The 26,636-nt window shown below is 36.8% G+C and overlaps 1 protein-coding gene across 1 annotated transcript; it reads right to left on the bottom strand.

Annotated features, from left to right (window-relative positions):
• Positions 1-24,583: 24,583 nt before the first annotated feature.
• On the bottom strand, positions 24,584-26,352 carry LOC145677408 (uncharacterized protein F54H12.2-like). The gene is made up of 2 exons (XM_081747906.1): positions 25,406-26,352; positions 24,584-24,729 (listed from the first exon to the last, which is right to left on the bottom strand). The coding sequence occupies exon 1, from the start codon at positions 26,263-26,265 to the stop codon at positions 25,408-25,410; it is 858 nt and encodes a 285-aa protein (XP_081604032.1). The 5' UTR covers positions 26,266-26,352; the 3' UTR covers positions 24,584-24,729; positions 25,406-25,407.
• Positions 26,353-26,636: the final 284 nt, after the last annotated feature.

Below are 26,636 nucleotides of genomic sequence, written 5' to 3' on the forward strand. Positions count from 1 at the left end.
GCTTTCAAGTGTCATTGTCCGTGAGCGAGTAGTTAGCGTTGTAGCTTCATAATTGAGAGGATCTTTGTTCGAATACTGTCATTTTTAATTCTCCAAAAATTAAGATCTTCCTTTCCCTGCGCAATCAACTGATGCTTCAAAAAGAGTTACCCACTTTATTCAATAACTGCGGGTGTGATGCTCGCAAGTTCGACTGAGAAACTTTTATTTCTTATGCTTCACAAAGTCGCAATTTTACTCAGAATATGGATGCTATCTGATCATTGTTTCCTTCAATTCTAACCTTGCATATGTGAATGTATCCGTCTCTACCCCCATTTTTGAATTTTTCTCCCTCCTCTGTCTCTCTTTCTCTCAATGTCATCCGTCACGAACTCACATGACCTGAGATCAAACCTCCGTCTCTTGAAACCAAACGTAAGGTCTCTACCAACGGACCATCGCGACTCCTTTTAGGTTTGTTGTTAGTAGGGTGCGGATATTTAGGTACTTCAAACAACACACATAGACACAAAAAATCAATGAAACAGTTACTTGCATTTTGGAAATTTCGATGTCTAAGATGCTCCTCGCAATGGACAGCCAATCACAGAGGAAGTAGATGATATTCTGAAAAAAGTTGAGCAATACTGCAATGTAAACAGACATGATATGGCCAATGACTTAAGGCTGCAGACTACTAAATATTTTTGAAAAAGTAATATTTTTTCTTTTGCCCGTTTTTCGTAAGTGGAAAGAGGTAATAAAATGTAACTTACCACAATAATAGATAATGTTATTCTACACCCGAATATACGAATCGGAAGAATTTTCAATGTTGCCATCCACAGAAATTACAGTGTGACCAGAATTTGAATTACTCAAAAATCTAGGTAAAGACAGAGACTAGAAAAATGAACTCAACGCTAATTGATGACTTATCATGCTGTCTATGTTCCTTGTTTACTACTTTTTAAATAATATTTCTATTTATTTTATAAACCTTACATAAATTATTACAAAATAAATAAGTCATTACAAAATAAATAGAAACATTATTTAAAAAGTAGTAAACAAGGAACATAGACAGCATGATAAGTCATCAATTAGCGTTGAGTTCATTTTTCTAGTCTCTGTCTTTACTTAGATTTTTGAGTAATTCAAATTCTGGTCACACTGTAATTTCTATGGATTGCTACACTGAAAATTCTTCCGATTCGCATTTTCGGGTGTAGAATAACATTATCTATTATTGTGGTAAGTTACATTTTATTACGCCTTTCCACTTGCGAAAAACGGGCAAAAGAAAAATTATTAGTTTTTCAAAAATATTTAGTAGTCTGCCCCCTTAATATCCATCACCATTGTGAAATCATTTAGAGAAAGCTAGCTAAAAATTGTTCTTACACATTGGTTATATGCAACCCGCATCATTTTGTTGAATTTCTGGTTGCAGCACATTTAGGATAACTTTTCTCAAACGTTGCCGAAATTGTTTATTTTTTTTTTTTAAATAATTAATTTTTCAAATATTTTATACGTACACACATACAGGCCAAACTGAGAACCTACTTTTTTAAAAGTCGGTTGAAGACAGGCGGTTACCCAATCATGCAAAAGCATTGATAGAAGACACTGGTGTTAGATAAATAAGGCGTATCGATGGATTTTCGGATACACTAATCGAACACTGCGAGCCTTGTTTTATTCCATTCTCTCCGTTTTTGCTCAACCTGTTCTCTTTCTCCTGGTTCGCACCTCCTACGCCATATACTTAAGAGTTGGAAATGACTGCTATATACTACTTATATGTATAGCGTACTAAAATTTTACCAAAACAAAGTTATTATAGTGCTAACTATAATGAATACCTACAGCTATATTATAATGTAACTCGCACACAACTTTTATACCTTATTTATATTACACGAAACCCAAAACACATCCACGCAAGAATAATGTGTTTCATTTACTTTTTAAATCTCATTATCCTTCCCCCCCCCCACCCATTAAGAAACATAAAAAAATATACACGTACAAAATGCTGAAAAACAGCACTGAAAAGTTTATAAACAATTCAAAAAGAGCTACAAATCCTGATTGTTGTGTACAAGTCTCAAGTGTGTTGAATGTTGAGCGCGTGGCAGAGCTGTAAAAATAGAGAAATACAGGTCGTTGCTGGCGTGTAAATCCCTCGCTGTTTAGGAAACAGGTCGCTGTGGACTGGCTTGTGGCGAACAACACTTCACTCCCAGTTGTCACAACATGGAGGAACGGGTGTTTGTGTGTACTTCAAGGAGCAAAACTTTCAAAATAATAACACTCTTGACTTCTTCAGCCGAAAAGGACTACAAAAGTCAGCGTGTTTTCATACTCAACAGCTAAACAAACTTTAAAAACTGCATCAGCATCATTATTCAAGAGCATTTTCACGTACGGGAAGATTTTTACCACCAAGATGTTACTTCCGTTACGCCCTGTTTACAACTTCTTTCTCTTGACTTTTGATCCTTATAGACTATTTAAGTCATGACGTCACATCCGTGCCGTAGCTATGTTCTTAAAATGGTATTTAGACATTTTACTTGATTGCAGGTGATTTAGTAAGTTACGGGCTATGACGTAACATGTGTTCTTAAATAATCCATTTATGATGTCTCCTCACATGAAAAATATTTTTCTTTCCCAACAGGTTCTCGGTGAAGAAATGGAAAGTTCTTAGTTGGAGGAAAAGGAGGTGCCCCAGCCCAAGGATCTGGCGCAATTCCTCAAATTTACCATTGTGACCCCACATAATTTTTCTTCCTCTAAAATTTACTTGGGGCAGCGGTGGCTCAATGGTAGAGCGTTGACCTCTGGTGCACGGGGTCCCCGTTTCGATCCCAGCTCGTGCCAAGTGGATTTAATGGTGGATAAACACCGTATGCAGGAGTTATGTCGGGCTTCTCCCACTTCCTCTCACTTTATTCATTCTACCATTGTCTTTACTTCTTATCATCATCGTCTCCTTTAGCCTATTCGGCATAACCGTGGAAAGAAAAATTAAAAGATTTCATTTCATTTTTCTAAAATTTGCTATTTTCCCCTGAATTTGCCTTATTCTCCCATATTTACTATTCTGCCGCCTTCCCAAATATCCTTTTTTTTTTTTAAAAAAAAAATACCATTTTCCAGTTTCATTGCACCATTTTCAATTAAAAATTATGTTCCTGCTCCAAATAATCTCATGGGCGTATCGACATGAACTATTGAGAGCAATAATATTTAAGTATAGTTTATTGGATCTTCAATGCGTTTTCATTATTGATTAGGAATGCTGAAGAAATTAAATCTTTCAGTTTGACGTCTCACGATTTAGGATAAACGTGATGATGAGAATGAATGAAATGTTTGGATTGAAGAAGGTGGAAGGAAACGGGAGAATCCCGAGAAAACAAATGCTCATGATGTTTATCCACAATGAAACCCACTTGGTGCGCGCTGGGATCAAACCAGGGATCCCACGCACGAGAGGTCTGCCACTGAGACACCGCGGCTCATTAGAAGTGTACACAGGGTCACAGGTTCGATTCCAGAGCATATAAACTTTATAATGTAGAAACATACGTGATTGTGTGATTTTAAGATTCCCCATTTCCAGTGTTTAATTCAGACACTTTCACTAGCACTCAGGAGAGAGAAGAGGGGGATGTACTTATAGTTCTTTGCGAAACTCACTTGCTTTTCTAAAACTTACTTCTCTGCACATTTGTTGTAGCCGTTAATTATGGATTTTCTGCTAATAAACTACCAGTATCATTTATCTTAGGTATACTTTGTGAGTTATCACTGTCCATTGCTCCTCTTCTATATACTTTTTTTTTTTTTTTTTTTTGTCGCACACAAGAAGTAATATCGTACCTTCGCACCTGATATCCTGTGTCACTGCATAAGAATCTAAAAGAGGATTATATGCGAAGCATTAGTGACGTGTCGAAGACTACGGTTCCATAAAAATAAACTTTCTCAATATTATTAGCGTTTAACAGAAAAAAAATATTTGTCCATAAAGACGTAACATATACTGTATCAATCAATAGATTTCGTCAGTAAGGTGAACCAAAAGGATCTTTTCTGAGGGGGCAAAAGACCAACACACAAGCAAAGTCAAAATAGCTTGTTGCACACAATACTTCGTGTGAAATAATTATTATTAACGATATTATTAATATAACTACAGTAAATACGTTAATAGTGGATGAGTAAGCAAATTTACGAATATGTTTTGACTTACTATATTTCGAAAAAGCGAAACTCCTTTTCGTAATCCAGGGGAGGGCAATTAGCCCCTATTGCCCCCACTATGGACACCGATGCAAAACGATATGGGTTGGTGAGTGTAAAACTTCATGGGTAATTTTCGAGATAAACCTAGGGAAAATAATTTGTTTGTAAACGTATAAATTTGTACTGTACGAGAATCACATTACTCACTATGGTGGATCCATCATCTCTTTCTTCCTTATGAAACTATCAAGATGATAGAACATTATATATATATATATATATATATATATATATATATATATATATATATATATATATATATATATATATATATATATATATATATAGAGAGAGAGAGAGAGAGAGAGAGAGAGAGAGAGAGAGAGAGAGAGAGAGAGAGAGAGAGGGAGAGAGAGATGTACAGGGTGTTAATGAACTATACCGATAAACTGTAAGAAGTAATTCCTCACATCAAAATAAGAGCAAAAAGTTCATATGGACCTATGGCGAAAATTACATAGTTTCAGAGGATAAACACGTCAGAGGATAAACACACAAGTAACGGAGTGGTTGTGGAAACCTTCTTCTTCCTCTCCTTTACCAAGGGTTTGAATTAAGACCTGGCAACGACAGGTGCTTACAGCTAGTAAATAAATAAATAAACAGTATTTTCCAGATATACATACACAAAAATTAGCTCTTCACCCTAGTGTAAGTGGGTAGCGCGTGCGTCTTTGATTCACGTAGTCTCGGGGTTCGATTCTCGATGGGAGAGCATAAAAATTACTTCACAATCGTTCACTTTCATTAATAATACATTTTCTTTAGCTTAAAGGGCATAACAGTGGGGCGTAAAACTAAAAAAAAAAAAAAAAAAATGCCAGTTATTGGCAACGAGCGACTTACTTTTTAGCACAATAAAAATTAGTTTTTTTTTTTTTTTTTATTATTTTCTTGAAAACGACGCATGCGACTTTACCCCAAGCTTCTCCCTTTGCTTAGTATCGATTGATTTATGTATCAACTTCAACTTTGAACAGTTAAAGGAAATTAAAATTTAAGATTTTGTCAATTATATATATATAGGGTGTTCATGTACTATACTGACAAACTGTAAGATTCCTGGTGATTCCTCACATCAAAATAAGAGAAAAAGTTCATTTGTACCTATGGCGAAAAGTGCATAGTTTCAGAGCTAGGGCTGTCCAAAATCGCAAAAAAGCTAAATTTCAATAAGCCCTATTTCGAATCCCAGAAACTGTAGATGGTGGTCCTTATCAGCGTAAAGGAAGCCACGCATACACAATCCAAAAGTGCATATTTCGTCAATTTTCAATATATATAGAGGGTATTCTCTACAGGGTGTAATTCTCAGATATGCTGTTAGTAGAGTTTTCAGATAAACTTTGATTTCAAGAAGGGTCCAAAGTAAGCAGGAGGTAAGCCTGAACAACAATGGACATCGAATGCTTCGGAGGGAAGGCGAAATGTTAGATACTGGCAGCTCCATGTTATTGTATGTGTGTGTGTATTCGGAATAAGGTGTGATGCGATGTATTTCTTCACGGTATATTTCACGTTTTCTTCATTTATAAGCGTGAAAGAAAACATCGCACCATGTGTTTTCCCGAGTACGAGAGACCGTGCTGCTGACGATCCTTAACACTTTCGACATCGCGCGAAAAGGTTCCTTGTTCACTGCTATCAAGGCTTATCGTTTGCCTACTTTGGAGCAATCATAAAGTCAGAGCATATCTCAAAATTCGGTTGATGGCATGTCTGGGAATTTCATCCTCTGTACACCCATTTAACATTAATGAAATATGCATTTTTGGATTGCGTATGCGTGACTTCCTTTACGCAGATAAGGACCACCATCCACAGTCCCTCGAATTCGAAATAGGGTCTCCTGAAATTTGTTTTATTTTTCGCGATTTTGGACAGCCCTAGCTCTGAAACTATGCACTTTTCGCCATAGGTACAAATGAACTTTTTCTCTTATTTTGATGTGAGGAATCACCAGGAATCTTACAGTTTGTCGGTATAGTACATGAACACCCTATATATATATAATTGACAAAATCTTAAATTTTAATTTCCTTTAACTGTTCAAAGTTGAAGTTGATACATAAATCAATCGATACTAAGCAAAAGGAGAAGCTTGGGGTAAAGTCCCATGCGTCGTTTTCAAGAAAATAAAAAAAAAAAAAACTAATTTTTATTGTGCTAAAAAGTAAGTCGCTCGTTGCCAATAACTGGCATTTTTTTTTTTTTTTTTTAGTTTTACGCCCCACTGTTATGCCCTTTAAGCTAAAGAAAATGTATTATTAATGAAAGTGAACGATTGTGAAGTAATTTTTATGCTCTCCCATCGAGAATCGAACCCCGAGACTACGTGAATCAAAGACGCACGCGCTACCCACTTAGACTAGGGTGAAGAGCTAATTTTTGTGTGTGTATATCTGGAAAATACTGTTTATTTATTTATTTACTAGCTGTAAGCACCTGTCGTTGCCAGGTCTTAATTCAAACCCTTGGTAAAGGAGAGGAAGAAGAAGGTTTCCACAACCACTCCGTTACTTGTGTGTTTATCCTCTGACGTTATGTAAGCCCGCAGCACCAAAATAAAATGCTGGTTGCGTACAGGCCAGGCGTTCTTAGAAAACTAAAAAAATGTTGACACATTTTCACCTCCCTGGAAAATCCCTCCCGAGTCGAAAATCGAAGAAAAGGCTTCGTAGGCGATTTGATCTGAAGAAGATGTTTCCATCTTCTAAATTTGGAGGCTTTAGATCACTACTTTGTATGCAAACAGCTGATGACGCATAATTGTATTATTATTGTTATTTTATTTTTTATTATTATTATTGTTATTAAAGATTTATATATTGTAGGGTCTATATGTTAAAACGTACGTTGTAAAGTAGCATATTGCAAGAGGGGAGAAAGAGAAAGGAATGACAATGAACGACTCTACACTTGAGCATTATTTCAATACAATACAGCTCATTATTCAATTTTCGGCATACCGGTATACCATACCAGTCTAATTCGATTAATCATGTAATTCGAATAATTTTGTTCGAGAAAAATCACAAAACTATATGCTTAATGTAAAAGAATCACTGAACATATTTGTGATCCTGTAGATTTTAGTAAGATGAAGTTTATACATGTGTATATATTGTACGTTTGTTTGCCTTGATTTTCTCAGCTGCTGTCGTTTTCTTAAGACCTTTACGCACAGGAACTACAGCCTGGATTGACCCGGGTCAGCATACTTTTGTCAGTGCGAAACAGTAGTGTCTCCTGACGTGGATGTTAGAGCGTTGGCAAGAAGAAAAACATATTAACCCTCACAACCATAGGCGAAACTAGAGGGGGAAGCCCCTCTCCCCAGGAGCACAGATTTTTTTTACTGATCAAAAATATTGTGATAAGTTTACCTCAATTTACGCATAGTATAACTATTTTAGTGGCATTTGCATTCAGCATACGAATATTTAATAGTGACTATACTTTGCCCACCCATCGATTTCTTGAATATAGTTTGTACCTGGAAGTTCTTGCAATTTTCGAAAGTAAGGAACCATGATAGTCACCCCATAATGTCCTAGTTACACCAACCTATAAATAGCAATTTAGTTCTAACAATTTAGTCTGAAATTATAAAGAGGAATCAAGGAGGATGTTATTACGTAAGGAATACATTTGATTATAATAAATATAAATATACCCTCAAAACATGAAACTGAAAATAGAAAACAAGCAATTATTTACTTACAATTACTTGAATTTCAGCTCAAGTCGTCTTTCTTTGCGTAGAAACCTCTGGATTACTGCTTTAGAAACAGTAATAGGGGCCCAAAACCGTAAGTCTTGAGGACGACCCACTAACGACAAAGTAAATGAAAATTAGGGAAATAAAAAGGCAGAATGGAAAACCGTTCTGTAGCTTAACGTCCAGGATTTTTTTTTTTTTTTTTTTTTGGCATCAACTGACACTTCGAACACAACTTGGATTGAGAAAAAAATGATGTTTCTTTTCACCGTACTCTTTACATGTATTTTAGGAAGAAGTCGATTGTACCATTAACTTTTGAATTGAATGATATGTTTAGCAATAAAAAAGTGCGTAGATCATACCCCCTCTCCCCCAAAAAATGTATTCCGTACTGCTATAAAATATCTGTACATCCACAAATAAATCTACAGACTTGGTAACGCTTGAGAAGCAGAGAACTCAATACGTTGACTTCCTAAAGAACGCCTTGGATCACAGAAGCACGAGGTGAGATACACGAAGCGCATGCGCAATAGGAGTCTTCTAAAGCAGTGAAAATTCAGCCAAAGCGTTGCCAACGACTTACTCGCACAGTTGCCTCCTCAAAACATGACGGAGACCGCACAGCACTTCTCTGTTCTTTTGCACTTCAACAGTTGATTCTGTCTCGTTGAAAATAAAAAAAATCCAAGTTCTGAAGATCTGTTTAATTAAATTAAAATACTCTTTTGTTCATTTTTCGTTGGGCATTAACACACGAATTGCACACCCACAGAAGACGCTACCGGTGCGAAATCAACCGAGCTGAGTCGTGCCGAATCAGACCAATGCGTACAAAGTCGAGCAATGTTTACCACAGTCGGGCATGTGTGCTAATTCGTGCCAGAATTTATTACAGTAGTACCTTCACTGCAAGGGCGCTGATTTCTCTGTAATTGGGGGGAGGCATTCAGATATTTGTTTGGTTGCAGACAAAGGTCTAAGAAGGGTTTTAAAACAAATTGAATTCAAATTATGTCAAATATTGTATATTCATAAAAAGTGCATATAGCAATAAAAGTACATATTCATAAAAATACATGGGGCCCACATGAGCATGGGGGTCCCGGGCCTCACGGCCCCCATAGGATCGGCACTCTTGCTTCGCTGGAACCGAACGCGATTGCGCATTCAAATGTAAACCAACGTATTAAACAGTTTTCACTGGCTCCGAAAATTTGCCAATGCGAATTACATCAACATATCTCTTTAAAAAATCAACGTAAAAATTAATGCTTGAAAATTTATATTTTAAGCTCTTAAGAGACCGATTATAACACATTAACAATTGCCACTTAACTAGGAAGATTTAATTTCCATGCAAGCTTACAATAGGTTGAGGATTTTTTTTTTAAATAATATATATCTATCAACTTCTTTTGCTTTCAATCATACCCTTTTCCTGGCACATGCTCAAACAATTGCGTACAGATTGACAATATAAATGCAAACTGATGTGCCATAAAAAAGATTATTCATGTCAAGAGTGTGCATCATCCGGTGCTTTTCTTCCATGAAATGATTATCTAAGACATTTTAAATTCTAATTTTGTGCAGCATTTCCAAATAATTGTGTACAGATCGATAATATGCGTGCAAACTGATGTGCTATATCAGAAGTCTCCAAACTACGGTCCGCGATCACTACAAATCCGGCCCGCCACACTTTACTTTGATTTAATTGAAAAATTTACTAAGTAAATCATACAAAATAATATCAGATACCTTTATACGACCAATTAAGAAACACAAACTGAGATGCATAATGAAATAGAACATTTTGACTGTAATTAAAGATTTGAGATTATCCTAAAAACTTACAATACGTTTCATGAGTAATTCACATAATTAAATTGACCATTATAATTATGATTAAGGAGAGTCTTGTAGCTGAAACTTTCCACTGACAGTTGTTTTTGTGGATCCAGAGATTGTAACTGTGGATCAAGTTTCTAGTTGAAACTTCAAATGCTCATCGGTTTACTTGAATTTGTAAATATTTTTTGTACCTATATTTCATTTAGGAGATTTTTTTTTTCACACATATAAGTAGTTCCGAAAGTGGATAAAATGCCACGAACAAATTTATGCAACTGATCAAGTCGTATGAGTGAAAGACTCTTATGAAATACCAGCAATGATGAATTTAGATATTTTTCTTTAAAAATATCCCTATACTGCGAATCAATTATTTCCATTCGAAGTTCTGATGCAAGGGATTCTACGTCGGGCCATTTGCAATTGTATCAAAATCTGAAAAACGAAACTCAGGATTTATTTTTAAAGAACCCTAAGCTTCAATTCCAAATTTAACCAAAAATGGAGTCTCAGTTTTACTGCCTAAATATTTGGCATGTATGAAAATGCATGATTTTTTTTTTGTCTTTAAAATTGGGATTGAAAGAAGAAAAAAGTCGAAAGAACTTAAGTGAGTGTACAGATCACGCAGAAGCTGTTTTTCTCCTTGTAATTTTAAATTAAAGTCATTCATGTGTTTTGTTAAATCTGTAAAATGCTAACCATATCCACCCATTGTTGTGTAACTGAGCCAAAAGACGATTTTTTTTTATTCAAGAAAATTTCGATTAGAGCTAAAAAAAAAAGAAAAAGAAAGAAAAGAAAAGAAAGAAAAAAGAAGGAAAGAAAAATCGCGCTATAAACTTTCTGCAGCTAAATCAGCGTACTAAAGTATAAGTCATTTTCTCCACTCCCTTCAATAAACTCGTGGAATTGACTATGCTGGAGTGCAACTGATCTGATATAATTCATAGCTGACATGACTAGCTTTAAAACTTCTCACAAAGGCTGTTGATGAATGATGCAATGTACGATTAATAAGTTTTAACCATCGTCATTTTCTACGGCTTTTGATACAAGAGCAACACCTTTATTTTTCCCACATATGTTTTTTGACACCGTCAGTAATGATATACTTTAATATTTTCAATTGAAGATTGTTTTTTTTTTTTTTTTTCTGAACAGCATTTTCAACTTCTTCAAAGATATATTCAGTGGCAATGACGTAAATACTGTACTTTGAATGTTAAGAAGCTCTTCATACACTTCATAATTTTTATCTATCCTCCGAATAAAAAATAACACCTGAGCAGTATCTGAAATATCTGTTCACTCATCCAGGGCCAAAGAGAACCACTATAAATGTCGATTTTTGTCAGTCTATTGAGTTATACCACATTGACTTCACACCTAGTCTCCCGACCCAAGCGCTGCAATCGACTGAAGAGTCTTCATCCCGACGAAATTAAAATACCGCTAATTTTACAGTAATTATGTGGTATCCTCAAATAGATAAAAGATAATCAAAATGTGGAACAAAAGCGCCCTAGACAATATTATTTTACATGAGAAACCGTTATCACGACTCACTTATCTGCTTTCGATTTCGAGCCATTTTGAAAATCGGCATTTATTTTCGCGTTTCTAAACAGCTGAAAACGGAAAGCCACTAGGTGACTTGTGATAACGGTACCTCACGCAAAATAATATTTTCTAGGTCGCTCTTGTTCCATATTTCAATTATCTTTTATCTATTTGAAGATATCACATAAATTATGTAAAATTAGCAGTATTTTAATTTCGCCGGAATGAGGACTCTGAAAGAATTCCACTCCCTTTCTCTCGCTCAACAACAGCTGAAGCGTTATTGGTTCAACGCGTATGTGAGCTTTAGTTCGCATTTTTGCCGCGGATCAAGACATTTTGGCAGCGCTATAATATATTTTCTACAACATCATCTACTCTTCGAGTCACTGGCAAAGAGGTGTATTTAAATAAATTAGCTTTATCTAGAACACATTATTTCTGTTGTTACAATCATGCAATCCTGGATTAATTCGTCGTCAGTCAATGGTTTTCCATGTTTCGCTATTGAATTAGCCATGCGGAAACGAGCACGATTTTCTTCTTCTTGTTCAGCATTTACTTTGTTAAACAAAAATTGCTGAGATTTCAACCGGCTTTTCAAAGATTCATATATTTTTTTTTCTATCCGTACGCTTCCTGTAAATTTGGAGTAATTCTGAGAATATTTAGTTATATAATGACATTTTATATTGTATTCTTTGAGGACTGATATCGTTCCATTGCAAATTACTGTACATTGCCTTATTCTTATAACGTCAATTAATCACAAAATATTAATGATCCATTATTCCTTAATTGATCTGGACTCACTATCTATCTCTCGTTTCTTTTCCATATTTATACAAATCAACATTTATATTTATTTATATTATTGTATAAATATATTAAACATATTTATACAAATCATATTTATACAAAAGTCACATGCGAGGAGTGATCGAAAAGTAAGGTTACAAATTCTGCAGTGAAACGTGTATATATTATTTCATACAACCTATACAGCCAACAGATACTGCATACATTAGGTTATTTTTGACAGTCTCCATACCCGGCTGAGGCACTTGTCGCATCGTAGGATGAGTTTGAAGATTCCCTCCTGGTAAAAATCTCGTCATTACGTGTTCAGCCACATTGTCACGAAGTGTTTCACCTCGTCATCTGAAGCGAAGTCACGGCCTTCTAGGTGCTCCTTCAAGTGCGGGAACAGGAGCGTGGTCCGGGATGTAAGGAGGGTGGTCAATGAGGTTCCAGTGAAACTGCTTCAACAGCGTGGTGGTCTTATGGGCTGTATGCCGGCGGACGTTGTCGTGACGTTTTTTCTCTACCAGTCGCAAACTTTCGATACTATTCTGTGACCTGCTGACGAGACATTACAGTCTCTCCGTAAATCTTTACCAGCTGTCGGTGAATTTCAACCGGGTTACATGTTTCGCTCACAGAAATCGAATAACTGAGTGGTCTTCTTCGCGAGACCAGTTTTCCAAACGTGTCGCCATTTGTGTTTACCTACAACTAGCGCCGTTGGTGGCGAGTGGCTGAACCTCTGCACAATTGCCAACTCTATATATTAAAATTACCGCACACTCTTCATTTTTCTCTAACAGATTGAACTCCAGAAATATCGGCCTTGTAACCTTAGTTTCCGATCCTCCCTCGTAACTTCAAATCAAAATAATGCTAATTAATACAATTACAAGCCGGGGTTTTCAATAAATAAAATGCACTGGTTTTGACTACTAATAATTAAACACGCTGTATTTTCACTAAAAGAAAACTATAGTCACAAATGCACACTAGTCGCATTATATTTTGCTTTTTAGATTGCACTTGTCACTCCTAACTCAAAATTTGTAACTGTCCAACTATTGGATGTCTCCTATACTTACACCTCACGTCCTTGGTGTGTAGGACATATTCGAAAATACTCGAATCTTCCTGACAAGCGATCACGCAGGAAAACTTTTCCAAAAGATGCTCTAGTTCGGCTACTTGCTATAAGATGACGCTAGGTCATATAAGAGGGAAAGGGTATGATGAGAAGAGATGAAAAGATTGATTGATTTTTGAGTTTAACCTCCCGTTCAGGAGCGAGGCTATATGAGACGTGGACCTACTGATTAACGCGGAATCCGAACCACATGAGCTCCTGCCGGGAATCGAACCCGGGTCTCCCACGCCGAAGGCGCGTACGCTAACCGTTTAGCCACGGAGGAGCTCAAAGAGATGAAAAGAAATTTTATAACATCCTTAAAGAGAATGTTATAAAATTTCAGAATTTTAACAAGTCGAATAGTTTATTACGCACGCGTTATTATTGGCTTGATGTTAACACGAGCGGAGAACTGTCTTCATTATTATGAATAGTGTTGAAATCAGACGAGATTATTTTCATCATACAGACATAATAAAATAGTTTTTATTACTCGGGTGTTTTCTAAAATGCACTTTATTTACTAACTTTTTTTTTCTTTTCGAAGACACCCTTCTATAGACATATTCCGCACTGAAAACTGGTTTGGTTCGATTTCAGACAACATCTACAGGGTGGTGCGGCACGTAAAACCGGCCCGTAAAGTGAACACATAAAATGAAATGTAATGTATTGAATATGATTAACTACAACACATAAATGAAATGTAATGTATTGAATATGACTACTCACCTTCACAGCAGGTGCTGAAAGCATTTTCGCCGATCCCAAGAGGTTCGTCCAATACATGGCTGAAGTAGCACTCTTATTGGCCACGTACGGATGACGTCACAAAGATTCAAGATCAACCTCCTACTATCCTTGTTGCTTTCGTTTCTCTGTTTTGTGTGTGTGAATGTTTAAAAATAGAGAGAGGAGATTATCAATTTATTATTTGTGAAATACATTGCATTATAATTCTTGATTTATGTTCGCTTCTTACACGGTACAAATAAATTATCCTTAACTAAGTCTTCGTCCAAATAAAAGTGTTATTAAACGCACTTCACATGAATGTTATTATTGACTGCAATTTTAACATTTTTATTAAATCACAGAGACAATATTAGCTGATGGTGCTCGCAATAAATACACTAGCTTTTGCTGAAATCGTGCACTTTGTTATGCAACACCTTCTTTTGATTTCAAATTTACGTAGGAGAACTTGGGTTCCACTCAATTAATGGTGTAAAATTCAAAACGTCTTGGCCTTGTTATTTTTACCATGTACAAAAATGTTTCTAAGATTAACTTTACATTACACGCTCCAATTCGTCTATATTTGCATCCAAAAATAGGTCTGGTTTACAAGTATTTTGCGGCAAATGACGTAGTGTCGTTATTGATAAGTTATGATCGGTTCAATTGCACGAGAAATGCTCACCAACTTGAACCAGATGGCCATTATTAGCTAGCATTCTTTATGAACCACATAAGGTTACCAACTAGAGTATACAAAATAAATTGCATTATATTTCGTTGGAGTTTAGCATCCCTTTCAACACCAAGGTTATAATGAGACATGGACCTATTGCTTCACATGGAATCCAAACCACATTGGATTAAGCCGCGAATCGAATCCGGATCTCCTGGGCCAAAAACGTGTGTTAACGATATAGTCACGATATAGTTCCAGACAATGTAAAGTTAATCCTGCTTTTCTTTAGGGTGAATATACCAGGGTCAACTTTACATCGCCTTAAACTTTAAATCAGTGGTTTCCAAGGGCCAGCCTTCTGAAGGGGACTTGAAGAAGAAGCGAGGGATCACAAGCTAACTACATAAATAAACTATAAAATTGTAATAAAAAGAAATTTAACAGATGTTACGTGTTTGATATTTTGTCTTTCTTATACTCCCATCTGAGACTTTTAAGTAATTAAACACTTCATAAATATAAACAGATGAAAACAAGACAAGTGGTTTGAGGTTTGGAGACCCGTTGAGCAGCAAAAGGTATATGCGACTTGAAGCTACTGCTTAACGTAAAATCCTAACTAGATAAGTTCTCGCCGGAAGACAAACTCAGGTCTTCCGCGCCGAAGACGTCTAGTGTTGTTGTTTATAAGTTTGTAACACTATACTTACATGATTCTGTGTATGAACAAGCTAGTTCCTCAGAAATTCTCTTTCGTTTCTAAATTACTACATATAACTTCCTAATGGGTATGTGGATAGCGTACACACCTTTGGCGCAGGAGGCCCATGTTCGACTCCCGGCAGCTCATAAGGCTTCTGCTGAAAGGAACGCTAAATTCAATTTGAAAATCAAATCTAAATTACATCTTTCCTGTAAAATTACCAGCTTTTGGAATTCGATTTTAAAACATGCTCGTACCCAGGGGGTCTATGGGGCCGGCCCCTTTAAAATTTTCATGGTGAATAACTATAATATAGTTGGATCGGGCCCCTCTAATTTCAGCCGGGCCCTCCCTACATTTTTGGGCTGGCTACCGACCTGTTTCAAAATCTGCAGTAAATGCAACAAACAGTTGTCTGCAGTGTTTTAAGGCTAGTATTTTCAGATCTGTAATCCTTGCTCTTAACCTCACTCCATATGCTATTCAGATGTCTGTTTTCTTAGGTCCCCTACACTTCCCAGTGGATTATGAAGGAAGTCCTTTTTGAAAGTATTCGTAGCAGAATGAAAATCCGCTGATGGAATAGTCCCATTTAAACATTACGAGTTTCGTGTAGAGATAATTTAAGAAATGATCTCCTGTAGTTTGTACGTGCATTGGATGTGGAGAGATATTTTGTAACAGGTGTTATTGTCATGTCTTTATTAATAGTGGTCTCTTGATGAAATTATATCATCAAGTGCGTAAAATACAGGTCAATCTGTGCTAACTGGTCTGTACAAGCTAGTTTTGCATCAAATCCGCAAAGGGCAGGGCAAAGCAGGACAAGTGCGAGCTTATAAAGTGTAAGTGATATCTAATGTTTAAAGCAGTGGCTCCCAACCCTTTACCTGGCGCCTCCTTCTTAAACCCTGTATACTTCTCGCTAACCTCCCTCCCACTTATTGGCCATATGTTTTTTTTGTCTGATTTCAGATTCATCAATGAAATCTCAAGTCTTCAATAATAATAATAATAATAATAATAATAATAATAATAATAATAATAATAATAATAATAATAATAATAATAATAATAATAATAATAATAATAATACCGATAATGCAATGATAACAATATTTTCATCTTTAGTTTCCTCGTAGCTATATGATTAGCATAGACGTCTTCGGCTCGAGAGATCTGAGTTTGAGTTTCGACGAGAACATATGTAGTAAAGATTTTACGTTAAGCTGTAGTTTAACGTCTCATACATCTTTGCTGCTGAACGGGACTCCAAACCAGTGCCGTGCCTTGGAAAATCAGCGCCCGGGACGAGAGTATACGACGGCGCCCTATACATATATTCCAAGTAATTTTTCTTTCTTTTGCTCCTTTTTCACAAGATTTTTCGCCCCCTTACTTCGGTGCCCGGAGCTGTCACTCCGCTCGCCCCCCCCCCTCGGGCACGGCCCTGCATCAAACCTCAAACCACTTGTCTTGTTTTCATCTGTTTATATTTATGAAGTGTTTAATTACTTAAAAGTCTCAGATGGGAGTATAAGAAAGACAAAATATCAAACACGTAACATCTGTTAAATTTCTTTTTATTACAATTTTATAGTTTATTTATGTAGTTAGCTTGTGATCCCTCGCTTCTTCTTCAAGTCCCCTTCAGAAGGCTGGCCCTTGGAAACCACTGATTTAAAGTTTAAGGCGATGTAAAGTTGACCCTGGTATATTCATCCTAAAGAAAAGCAGGATTAACTTTACATTGTCTGGAACTATATCGTGACTATATCGTTAACACACGTTTTTGGCCCAGGAGATCCGGATTCATTTCGCGGCGTAATCCCATGTGGTTCGGATTCCACGTGAAGCAATAGGTCCATGTCTCATTATAACCTTGGTGTTGAAAGAGATGCTAAACTCCAACGAAATATAATGCAATTTATTTTGTATACTCTAGTTGGTAACCTTATGTGGTTTCATAAAGAATGCTAGCTAATAATGGCCATCTAGTTCAAGTTGGTGAGCATTTCTCGTGCAATTGAACCGATCATAACTTATCAATAACGACACTACACCGTTATTTGCCGCAAAATACTTGTAAACCAGACCTATTTTTGGATGCAAATATAGACGAATTGGAGCGTGTAATGTAAAGTTAATCTTAGAAACATTTTTGTACATGGTAAAAATAACAAGGCCAAGACGTTTTGAATTTTACACCATTAATTGAGTGGAACCCAAGTTCTCCTACGTAAATTTGAAATCAAAAGAAGGTGTTGCATAACAAAGTGCACGATTTCAGCAAAAGCTAGTGTATTTATTGCGAGCACCATCAGCTAATATTGTCTCTGTGATTTAATAAAAATGTTAAAATTGCAGTCAATAATAACATTCATGTGAAGTGCGTTTAATAACACTTTTATTTGGACGAAGACTTAGTTAAGGATAATTTATTTGTACCGTGTAAGAAGCGAACATAAATCAAGAATTATAATGCAATGTATTTCACAAATAATAAATTGATAATCTCCTCTCTCTATTTTTAAACATTCACACACACAAAACAGAGAAACGAAAGCAACAAGGATAGTAGGAGGTTGATCTTGAATCTTTGTGACGTCATCCGTATGTGGCCAATGAGAGTGCTACTTCAGCCATGTATTGGACGAACCTCTTGGGATCGGCGAAAATGCGTGCTGAAAGTGTCCTCCGCCCACTTCAACACACATGTGAGCACGATTGAGGAGATTCATATATACCCTTGTCAGTTCTTGTGTTGTAATGCTATTGGTGACATCCTGGATCCTGGTCTTGATTTCTTCAATTGTGTGTGGATTTGTTTCGTATACTCTTCCCTTTAACAGTCCCCATAAGTAAAAGTCACACGTGGACAAGTCTGGTGACCGAGGAGGCCACAAGCCTTTGCTGATTGTTCTCTCTGGTGTAAACATCTCATGCACAAGGGACAATGATGCAGCTGATGTGTGGCATGTTGCACCGTCCTGCTGAAAGTAACATAACTGACGCTCCTCTTCGGTCAAGTGTGTATAAAACTCCTCCAGGATTCCCATATACACGTCACTGTTCACTGTCGTCTCAAAGAATATGGGCCCAATAACGCGTGTGGCGGAAATGGCACACCAAACACCAATCATCTCATCATGCAAGGGTACCTGGTGGATTGCGTGTGGATTTTCTGTCGACCAATACCGGTTGTTTTGGGAATTTACGTACCCAGACAGGTGGAACCACGCTTCGTCACTCATGATGAGCATTAGTGGATCCAAGAAACCACTGCACCACGGCATTATCACACACTGACACTCACCCGGCTTAACACAACGAGGCCTTTTTCTCAACTGGTTTCGACAAGTTTCACTGGCTGCGGCTGCACGTGACTGCTGCAGGTCACGTAAGTCGACCCGACCTCGACACGCCATCTCTTGGTAGGAAGGTAGATTATTTAAGTGTTGCCAAAAACAAAATATACCAGAATATTACGACGGAGCGGTTTTACGTGCCGCACCCTGTATTTGTACGACATCGGGCAAACCATTCGAGCATGTTTTCGTCAGCCTTTTAATAAGCAATATTGCATTTTGGAGGTGCCCCTCTAAATCAGTGGTTTTCAATCGATGTGTCGCAATACACTGGCGTGTCACGCAGTCTCCTAAGGTATGTCGCGACATTTTAAAATTTAAAAATCATGAATTTAATAATAATTAGTTAAAAATCGTGACAGACTGTACTAAAGTGTGCCGTCAGTCATAAAAGGTTGAGAACCACTGCTCTAAACTACAGTCAAGGATCAAAAGGGAAAGTGCCAATTTCTCTGCTCCCTGGTGCATCTCAAAGTGAAAAGTAATGCGAAAGTTGTATATACTGGCGGATCCAGGATATGATAAAGGGAGGGGCTAAGCCATAGTTTGCCACTTTATCCAGTGTAAAGCAGGTTTGAAGCCTATTTTATCCAGTGTATACCTAAGCGTCAAGGGGGGCTATAGCGCCTATAGGACCCCTGTATCCGCGTGTGGTGCTTAGTCGTACTCAAACAAAACGACCCGACCCGAGTCATACTATTCAGTACGAAAACATCTCTAGTTCATCTACAGATGGTGATCAGAAAAATGGAAACACCTGTAGTTGGCAACACGTCAGATGTATGGGTTGGCAGTGGTGTCGCGGCGCCCGCAGCGGCGGAACGCTGCTGGTGGTGTGTTATGTCGGTCTCCATACTACGTCAGGCGCAGTGGAACAGCCGTGTCCAGTGGCTGCAGCAGACGGAGGTAGTGTAAAATGGGAGACCTCTCAGATTTTCAAAGAGGGCAAATTGTTGGTGCGCGGTTATGTGGAGTAAGTGTGATGGCAGTGGCTACTGTGTTAGGTGTGTCGCGTGAGACAGTGTCGAAGGTGATGACGGCCTACACAACACACGAGAAAACCACATCGGGGAAGCGGAACAGTGGGCGGAAGAAAATCATGACTGACAGGTCACACCGGGTATTAAAGCGCATTGTCACGCAGAACCGTCGTGCCACTGCGGAGCAAGTGACAGAGGAACTCAATCAGCACCTCCCCACCCTGTTTCGACAATCACAGCCCGCCGCGAATTACATGACATGAACTTACGGGGTCGTGTTACACGGGCCAAACCGCTCATCAGGGACCATAACGCTTTCGCACGCCGCAAATGGTGCCGCGACCATGCAACTTGGACCGTTGAGGACTGGAAACGTGTGATATGGTCGGATGAGTCATCCTTCACCCTATTCCCAACCACGGGCCGTGTTTATGTGTGGAGAACGCCCAAAGAAGCTTATGATCTGCAGTGTCTCCGCCCAACTGTGAAACATGGCGGCGGCTCGGTGATGCTGTGCGCCGCCATATCATGGTTTTCATTGGGTCCTGTGGTCACACTTAGCGGACGAATCACTGCCAACGATTATGTCGCAATGTTAGGAGACCACTTGCATCCTATGGTCCGGATGTTGTTCCCAGACAATGACGCCATCTTCCAGGATGATAATGCACCCATTCACACAGCTCACGTTGTTGCATCGTGGTTTGAGGAACATCGGGATGAAGTTCAACACCTCCCCTGGCCCGCCGAATCCCCAGATCTCAACATAATTGAACATCTGTGGTCCGTCTTGGAAACACGACTCCGGCGACCATTTCCACCTCCATCCTCTCTCACAGAACTGGCCGATGCCCTGCACGAGGAATGGTGTAAAATTCCACTTGCTACCATTCACGACCTCTATGCCTCCATCCCACGTCGCATCAAGGCTGTTCTGAAGGCGAAAGGTGGCCCGACACCATATTAATCTGATAAGTTGCAATTTCGTTCAGGTGTTTCCATTTTTCTGATCACCATCTGTAGAGTGAGGATGCAAGTTAGGATTTTTTTTTTGGGGGGGGGAGAAGGACATGGCACATGAGAGAAATGAATTCAGCATGTTGAAATCTTTTTATAGGAACGAATACAAAGCAAAATCTTGGGAAGAGAGTACTAGGGCATATAACTTACCCATAGTTACGACGAATTGACTGTTGTCAGGTTTTGAAAATCAATATGGGTGCTCTTACAGTTCAGGACCAAGGGAATCTCGGGGTATGAAATACTACTCAGACTTAGCGGGTCCCCGGAAATTTTGAAAATTGGTTCTCCTGAAAATACAGTTTTAGGTATTTTGGAATGAAAATTTATTGTTTTTCGTGTTTGTTTTCATTTTTTTGTGTGAAAAATATTTTTTTCTTGAATGAGAGTATGCGGCGTAATCAGAGAGGTTCTAGGGTTCTAAGGTTATAACCCCCGATCTAAATTGTCATTGCGCCATTCTGAAGACCGACCATTTGTGATATAAGAAGTGTGAAAAATTTTGACTGAAAATGGCACAAAAAAAAAATGCTCGTTTAATTGGTCAATTAAAACATCCCCAACGACTCAATTTCGGAATTTTACGTGCTTGAGAGTAACTTTTCTAACGTTTTGCAAGAGAATCGAATGAGTTGACTTTAAGGTTAGTTTAAAGGGACAAGTTTTGACGATATATGGCAGTACAGTTTTCGTATCTCTCCAATGTATTTTTTTACCATTCACAAAAAATAACGATTTTTTCTTACAAATTTAACCTACAGACTTCAAATTTTTAGAAAAGGAACTTCATAACCTATTAAAGGGAACAATCCGCGCCGATTTTTTATTTAAAATTTTCTTCATTGTTGAAACAGTTCCATTGTTAAATATTTGGAAATCCATTTCAACAATCAAGCCATTTCAACAATGAAGAAAATTCTAAATAAAAAAATCGGCACAGATTATTGCCTTTGATAGATCATAAAGTTCCTTTTCTAAAAATTTGAAGTCTGTAGGTTAAATTTGTAAAAGAAATCGTTATTTTTTGTGAATGGTAAAAAAATACATTGCAGAGATACGAAAAATGTAGTGCCACATATCATCAAAACTTGTTCCATACAAGAATATAAATTCAGTGTACGCAACCCTGGATTCAGCTGATACTGATCTACCGTTTTGCTTTCACGACATTCGTCTTCATTTCCAGAATCAACTGGGTAGTGAATCACATCGTTGTCACAGTAGATATGAGGCACTATGGCTGAAATTTGATCCCTCCCGTTCTTAGAATTCGGTATCATTTCCTGGAATTGGTAGGCAAGTTTCGACAAGCCTTTAGTTGCTATGGTCATAGCCTTTTACGGCTACCACAGAAGCCCGTGGGAAAATTTTGGTTTATTTGACCCCCCGTCAACCCCTCCTCCTCTTTAGTTGCTATGTTCATAGCCTTTTACGGTTACCACAGAAGCCCGTGGGAAAATGTTGGTTTGCTGTTGCTATGCTCATAGTCTTGGACGCCTACCAGATGTAAAAACAAGATAAAACATGCCTTTTTCGTGTTCTTGTCGTTTATTGGCTAATAATTTGAATCCCCAAACCCCTCACCCCTCCTGCGAAGAGCGTAAGCGGAACGTATGTGCTTGTGTAGATCATTCTGTTAGCAGCTGTTGCAAAGGAAGAAACGTCAAAAATTTTAAAGATGTCATCGTCAATGAGTTTATTAGATAAACTTAATAAGCCATCAATGGTACCCTTTACAAAAATGCGAGATTTGGAGATTGGAGTACCATTTCGTATTGTAAACTGTGAGATAATTACAACGGTATATGGTAGGAAGGCCTGTGTGACATTTGAAGGAGGTGAAAAAGTGATTTTACCTGGACGTTGTACTGAAAAATTGGAAGCAGATAATGGTGCATTATTAACGTATTTACAAAGTGGAAATGTCTGTTTAATATATAAAGGAATGAAGATTAATGTATCTGGACGTAACATGCACGATCTTGAATTTACTGAACTGGTTTACTCATCGTAAGTGTATGGTGCCATGTACAAACAAGATGAAACATGAATTTTCCTCTTCGCCCCTCCTCTTCATGCATGCGCAGTCATCTGTATGCATAGTGTCGTTATTCTGTACTGACCAGCGACTGGAGTAACATGTCTTTGAGTGCTTGTGCGTCAACTATGGATATCAAAAAAGAGTACTTGTTAAATGTTGAATATGGACTTAATTCAATGAAAACCAAATTAATTTGCATTGGACTGGATAGTGATACATTTGAACCAGTGATTCGTGTTGGCAAAGGACTTGTGTTTGGAGTGGAGTTAAATTTGGCAGAGTGGGAGAAACTTGTACATTTAACCCCATTTGTTACGGACTATTTAAATTCTCAAGTGGAAATTACATTTATAAAATCTCTTGGTCGAAAAAACGAACTGGTGGTACGAAAACTAATGGGTGAAAAATTAGTGATGTTAGAGAAGAAAGGAACACTTCATGCTCCTCGAAACACTGTGTACTTATCTTCAAGTGATTGGCTTTATTTCTTGGAAATATTACCGTGTATTGAACATGCTGTGAAAAACAGTAAAGTTTGTAGTGTTGTGCTACGTGAATATTTTGACTTGTGTACAGATACTATTCGTAATCATGTACAATTACAGTGTCTTACATGCAGAGGACTTGCCGGAATCCATACCTGTGTAGATGAACAGAGTATTATTAATGGTATGAACATCAGTTTTCCAAGTGTCTCTCTTGATAAGAACAGTGATGTGAACATTGATGGTGAACGATTAAAATTGGAAATGAAAGTATTTTGCAAACAAAAACTCATAGATTCAATAATGGCTGATTTATTTGATAGTGTATCGACACAGCCATGGTGGGGGGAAACCGAAACTCAACCTTCGGAGGGTATCAATGAAGTGAACGACTCTTCATAAAGAAGGAGAAATTGATTTGTTTTTTCATGTATACGAAACAACGTAATATCAAATGTAATAAAAATATATATATAGTGGAAAGTGAAATGTTTTATTTGTGTGTGTGTGTTTTGTGTTCGTTTCATACACCTCAATATGTTAGGATTTTAAAGTTTTTTATAAGAAAAAAATCCTAACATATTTTTTCCTCGTATATTATAAGTGATACGTATAATAATAATAATAATAATCATAATGAATTCAAATTCTTGAAATGAATGTTAAAATAAAAATTAGTATTTGAAATTATTATTATTATACAACTTTGTCTTAAGTATGATAGGACTTTTTTTTAATTTTTAAAAAAGGAACTCAAATAATTAATATTAAAATTTTAAAAACAAAAGTCCTATCATAATAATAATAATAATATTGAATTCACATACTTGATTTAATTTACGAAAGAATAACTGATTAAGTATTTGAATTCATTATTATTATTATTATGTAGTTATATGATTACATCATTGAATTAAAAAATCAGTTTTAGAATTTTTTTTTTAAATCACTATGAAATTCTTTAATTCAATGACTTAAAAATATGTTTTATGATATGTGTATTTAATTACATAACTGATCATAAAACATATTTATTTATTAGGAAACGGAGAAAATAAGAAATAAAACATTTGTTTTCAAAGAGAAAAAATAATACAAAGTGTTTATTGTTGATGAAACTATTTACACAATTAAAACGCCGGTAAGTATAGTACATTTTAAAAAAAAGAACGTTAGATTTTGTTTCCATTGTCCATGTGTTGATAACTTCACAACTGTCATATACTGTTCACTGATGATACTACTGCTGTTGATGTTGGTGATGAAACGTAGATACAAGTCAATCTGAACATTGAAGATGATGTCCATACACACGATGACGATCTTTTACTCTCTGAAATGAAAAAAATGAAAAAAACAAACTTAAAATTTATTTTATCTATAATCATGAACAAATAATAATACATACAAACACATTATAATAAAGAAGAAGAAGAAGAAGAAATGGCTACCTGCAATAATATGAAAAGAAAGTAATCAAAACAAACGAAGAAGAAGAATGAAGACATGATTACCTGTAAAAGTAAATACAGCAAACGACGATCATTTTTTTCTGGAGTTGATGAGAAAGTGTAATGAAATTCATTTAAGGACTTTCCTTTAGCTTTGAAGCATAGGAAAAGATATGAATAATGTCCACATAGGGATGATTTCACACTTTGAATTTGTTTATTATTAAATGTATAAGAAGTGGAATTTCTACGTAGAAATTGAATATGATGCATTACATATGGAGGAAATCCAAATGTATCGAAGTAGTGGGCACGGCCATCAGTATGAATATATACGGAAATCCAGTGTGTGCCAAGTTTGTTCGAGGGATCTGTATTTATGATGATAGCTGCAGGTAGTGGAACATGTGCTGGTAATTCATTGGCTGCATATACGCCAACGAAATGATTGTGAAATAAAGAATTTGTTTGCAAAGCATTTAATAAATCTAGTGTAGAGGACATCATGTATAAAAATGCAGACATGTACATATATGATATGATATTTAAATAACGTACCTTTAAAAATCCATGATGATGTTCCTCTGATGATCCACTTCTAAGAGAGATTGGAATTCTCCATACACAATGCAGGAGATAGGTGCTGGTAGAGGCTTCGTAAAATGAACTTCCAGACGAACACACCCATGACGTATAAGATTCCAATGCTGCACAGCGCTGGCTTCTCCATCTTGAGTAATGTCGAAAACAAAGATAGTGTATCCTTGAGGAAAGTCAAGGCGAGGAATATTGTTGCCATGATTTGAAAAGTGAATGCCTGATCCACAGAATAAGGTATGGTATGAGGAAACATAGAGGTTGTTTTCGAAAATTGGTTGTAATGGTTTTGAAGGTACAGGTTTTCCATCAATGTATAGAGAGAAGAAATTGATGTCAAAATGTTTGAAATGAAATGGATTTGAAGTTATTGTTCCTGTATAGGCATCATTTTGTGTAAACGCCACAATCACTCGAGTTGGTAATACTCCCATAAATAAATTATCTATTGTTTTTGATTGAAGATCCTTTGGAATGACGAACGACTTCATTTGCACTCTTGTGAGAGGATATTTGGCTGTTGTTGATTGTAGAAGCTTGTTATGTGCTAGTTTTATTGTAGGACTAACATTAATCTTTTTAATATGTAAAGCAGCGTCTAAAATGTTCACTTTAGCTTCAACAGACGCATCACTAGCGATGAGACAAAAGTTTGGCTTTGCAGGAATTAACTTGAGACGTAATTCTACTCCTTGGATTAAAAATTTATCTTGATTAAAAATATCACAATGAAGATGTCCAAGCATGTCGAATTTTGCACTTTTTTTTGTTAATTCATAACGTTGTTGAAATCCTTTATTACCACTAGATGTTGCATCCATATGTCCAGCAGTATCTTGAAACCAGAATGCACATTGAAGATGAGTATTTTTAGCAGAATCATCATAATTTAACAGTTTTTCAATGTATGATCGATATGGATGATTATGAGATGGAAATGAAATCAGTTTGTTATTTAAATACACTTCCACTTCACTGAACATAGAATTTAAAAAGTCATTAATAGGAGCCACAGCTTTATCACTTTCACCAAATGCTGATCCATCAGGCTTAACGATTTGAGCTTCGATGTAAAGAAGAGTATGTGGTAGATCTATGTATTCATCACTTGTTCCTGGGATGACAAACTCTATAGGAGCATTATCAGCTAGTGAACTGATTGGTTTGTATGTAACAACATGATTATCCAATA

This window comes from Thermobia domestica, unplaced genomic scaffold (assembly GCF_964235325.1).
Source record: "Thermobia domestica unplaced genomic scaffold, izTheDome1.hap1.1 HAP1_SCAFFOLD_843, whole genome shotgun sequence".
NCBI lineage: Eukaryota > Metazoa > Arthropoda > Insecta > Zygentoma > Lepismatidae > Thermobia > Thermobia domestica.

What these genes read in the sequence shown, in the direction of transcription:
- LOC145677408 (XM_081747906.1), bottom strand. Translation starts at nt 26,265, where the DNA reads ATGGATGCAACATCTAGTGGTAATAAAGGATTTCAACAACGTTATGAA.